Source organism: Cynara cardunculus, assembly GCF_001531365.2.
Source record: "Cynara cardunculus var. scolymus isolate 2C chromosome LG 8, CcrdV1, whole genome shotgun sequence".
Lineage (NCBI taxonomy): Eukaryota > Viridiplantae > Streptophyta > Magnoliopsida > Asterales > Asteraceae > Cynara > Cynara cardunculus.
The window spans coordinates 19,785,983-19,789,985 of record NC_037535.1 but is presented as its reverse complement, the minus strand read 5'-3'; the positions used below and the strand labels follow the sequence as shown (position 1 = coordinate 19,789,985).

Sequence of the window (4,003 nt, the reverse complement as noted above, 5' to 3'; positions counted from 1 at the left end):
TATTTCATACACGTCAACAAACCAACCAAAACTCCACATTGATCGTTACAACAATTATGAATCACTTTATGTCATTCTCAGATATTCATATCAAATAACACCCTTTTTCATAAGTGAAATCATTTCATATCATATGCATTTCAATTCAAAGGTTAGTAAGAAACTCACTTTGATCAAGGTTATACGTTATACCCTTATCAGGTAACGAACTCTGATACCAAACACGTGAATCTGAAATCATATAAGTAGGGATCACAATCTAAGCAATTAAACTTCATCATAACTCTTAACACACCCTAAGGCACCAAAACACTCGAACTAAAAACAAAAAAAAATACAAAACGAGTGGAAATGCGACTCCAATGCGACTTTGGAACTCTCATTTTGCACTATTTTCGTCTTTTATCTTCTACACAGCCGTGCTCACTACAGTTCCAAACCAAACTCAAACCGTTCATTTGTTTTTCCAGATTTTAAGCTATCATAACGTAAGAAACACCATATATGAACTAAAATTGTTAACAAACACATGAAAAGATATAGTGGGTCTTTTTATATGAATCTAAGAATCCATATCGAAACCCTCAACTCTCAACAAACTACTCTCTAGCCCTTGCACTTTTGATATCTTAATAAAAATAAAGGTATTACAACATCTTCCCCTTAAATGAAATTCTGTCATTCGAAAAAAACTTGGGTATTTCACTCTCATTTAAGGACACCATACACTATCCAGGTAATTCAGAACACTTGAAAAATACAACAAACACATGGAGTTACTAACGATACATTTATTCTTTTAAGGATTGTAGCGACCTCTGATTATAAACTAGATCTAGAATTGATTTAGATTTAGTAGGTTGTTAGCTACTAATTATTTAAGTTGTAAACTCTCATACATTTATTGAGTGATTATTTATACAAATTGCATAGATTAAATAGTAATGGATGATTCATTTTCATAGCTTCTTAATATCACTTTCCTTAACAAAGAGACCATGAAAGCCATACGGCACTCTGTGAGGTAGCTTCACGACGCAAACGATCTCAAGGGTCGGAGACTTGGCATCCATCACCAAGAACCTCGACTCACCTGTGTTCTCATTATGCACAAGAGAAACTATGTACCCATCATCCTCATCGGCATCAGGGTTATCAAGTTCCTTAGCCACAAAGAACGGTTCACCGCCAAAATAACCCGACCCAAACATCCGACAAGCCACTATGCATTCCTGATGTTGAACTTCTGATAATGCCATATCCAGTTTGACGACCCCTGAAATCTTAGGCGTTTGATCTGCAATACCACAATATATATACCTGCATGTTGTGKGTCTCATTTTAATATCAAAACTTTTATCCAATTTTTTATTGGTRTTTATTGAAATATTTTTTAAGGCTTATATTTTATTTGATTCTATATCTCAAAAAAAAATGTGCTTCTTAACATTTCACAAACATTCAATTTTCTCAAGTACAATATATATTAGCAATAATTTTACTCATATTGAATATTTTATTTTAAAAAAATACCAGGAGGTCTCAGGTTCAAATCCAATGAGAAATAAAAATCTTCTTGTGACTATGGAGGTTCAAATGTGGTGACTCCAAGCTATCTGCAAAGCAGATGGTCGTCCTACGTTTAGTCGGCTCGCATAATGAATTGGATATTCATGTTAATAAAAAAAATATACCTTTATAAAAAGCCAACCATCATATCTTTATGCAATATACATCATTGATGCTCATGTTTCTCTCTAAATTTTAATATTCACATTTGAAATTAAGGCTTAAAAATAAAATTTTTATACATAATGTTTTTCTTTTCTTAAACGATAAAAAGTATACTTGAAAAAAATGATTAATCAGTTTTATAACAACTATAGGTGTTGTTTGTTTATCTCTTAATAGTTCCATCAACTAAATCGTTAAAAGGTTAATCTTGTTTGACAAACTTCTAATGGTTCTAAAACTCTTAATGATTTTGTATCATTGACCTCATTTAAGCATTCACCACCCTAATTTCATTATGAATAATCATCAAATAATTATATTTTATTTTGTATTGTATTATAAAAGTCTTTTAATCATTCTGACCACTTAATCATTATGCATCAAACCATTATATTTAATTTGGATATTTTGCTAATTAAATAAAAAATAACCTGTTTTTTATGGTGCCAAAAGCCCGGTTGATGACGCTTAACTCTAGATTGCGAGCTGAAAGAGGGTGTCTTGTTACCATCCCCGTCTTTATATTGATCCTTAGCTTCTCTACCGATGCATGCATCAAATCCATCCTCTCCAACAGATGCTCAATCGATAATATGTTAGTCGCCACCATCACCACCGTATCTCCACCGTCCTCCTCCCATGCATTGATGGTGTGCAGGATATTCCACCCTGACACCTCAAACCATTTCATCTTCGACTCGTCCTTAGCATCCCTGCGGATCACCCCAACCCTAGGTACTTCCCTCAGGTCTGCCTTAATCAGGGGTCCATTGCCAAATAGATCCATCTTGAGCTGGTTCTCTGAAAAAATGGCGTAGCTTTTGGTGATGGCGAAGTCGTGGAGAAAACATGGAGTTCTCATTGAGAAGATCGGGACATCGGCTTGTTTCTCTCCCTTTTCATTGAACCGGAAAAATGTCAGGAAAGGCGATATCGGACTGTAGCGAAAACCGAAAGCTTCTTTGGTTACTGGATCGATTTTCGGGTGAGCCGTCATCCTCATGGAAAGCTTGCCATGGAAGTCATGGCGACCAAGGGTGATTATATCACCATCTGGTGCAAGCTTAACGGCATAAGGGAGATCTGATTCACCTAAAGCATACAGCTTATTGCCAAAAAATGCCAAGCTAGTGTTGGCCGAGCCAATACCTTTAGACGGATCAAAATGGCCCGCCAAAACCCGCAATGTTGCGACTGCCATCCGAGCAACAGAGGCGGTCAAACCATTGAAACCGGAAAGAACGTTTGGGATCATGGGAAACCCTGCATCTTTCTCTATTTTATACTTGTTTGTCTTCACATATCGACTACATAACGTGGCTTTTCCTTTAAAGATACGAATAGCATGGAGCATGCCATCGCCATCGAAGAGGTGGTACGGGCCTCGTGGTAGAAACTGCGGGTTAGGGCCATTACGAACGTAAACCCCATCAAGGCAACTCGGAAGCATACCCGCACTGACTTCACAGTCGGTAGGAGGGAGTTCGTCAACCGGATAAAAGTTATCCAACAAGACATGCCTCGGGTTAACCGAATCCCGAATTGGTGGATCTATGAACTTGTTTATGATATCATCAAATGCATTGAATATCATGGAAAGTAGCAACCGATCGATCTTCACTGATTTTCTAACGCGTTTCTTAGTGTTCGAGGTGATTATTGGGCATTTCAATCGATCTTGACTAGACCTCTTGGTGGTGCTTGTGATGGTTTGCGGCTTTTCGTCGTTTCGGATGGACAAAACACGAGGTGGAGAAGGTGGTGGCGATAACGGCAGTGGTATTGGTGGTCGGGTTGAGACGGTTGAACAGAAAGATAATGAAAGAGGGTCCATATTGTGTCGTGAAATGGCTAAACCAGACTCACTTATATAACCAAATTAATAATTCATATTTCAAGATCGGATCGTAGATGAATGCATGTTTCACATTTTTTGTACGATCTCAAATAAAGCTATCTAATTTCTCCGCCATATATAAATTTGGATTTTATTAATATGAACAACATGGTGGGTGCAACGTCAGTCTTCTCCAATGATGGTACTTTTGGACAAGCTCTTAATGTAGTTACTTCTTGTCGTTAATCCAACACAACCTAACACGTGATCATTGATTGATGTAACAGTCGTCGTCTTAGGATTAGTCGGTTCAAATAGTAGGTTGGATATCCAGATTAATAAAAAAAAAACAGTGATGTTGATTAGATTTGGTAATTAAATCCAATATATTTTTATAACCATTAACTCAATTAATTATATATTTATATTTTA

At 36.6% G+C, this 4,003-nt stretch overlaps 1 protein-coding gene across 1 annotated transcript; it reads right to left on the bottom strand.

Annotated features, from left to right (window-relative positions):
• Window positions 1-959: 959 nt before the first annotated feature.
• LOC112516278 (probable carotenoid cleavage dioxygenase 4, chloroplastic) lies at window positions 960-3,568 on the bottom strand. The gene is made up of 2 exons (XM_025123296.1): window positions 2,166-3,568; window positions 960-1,320 (listed from the first exon to the last, which is right to left on the bottom strand). The coding sequence occupies exons 1-2, from the start codon at window positions 3,566-3,568 to the stop codon at window positions 960-962; spliced, it is 1,764 nt and encodes a 587-aa protein (XP_024979064.1).
• Between the last annotated feature and the right edge of the window lie 435 nt (window positions 3,569-4,003).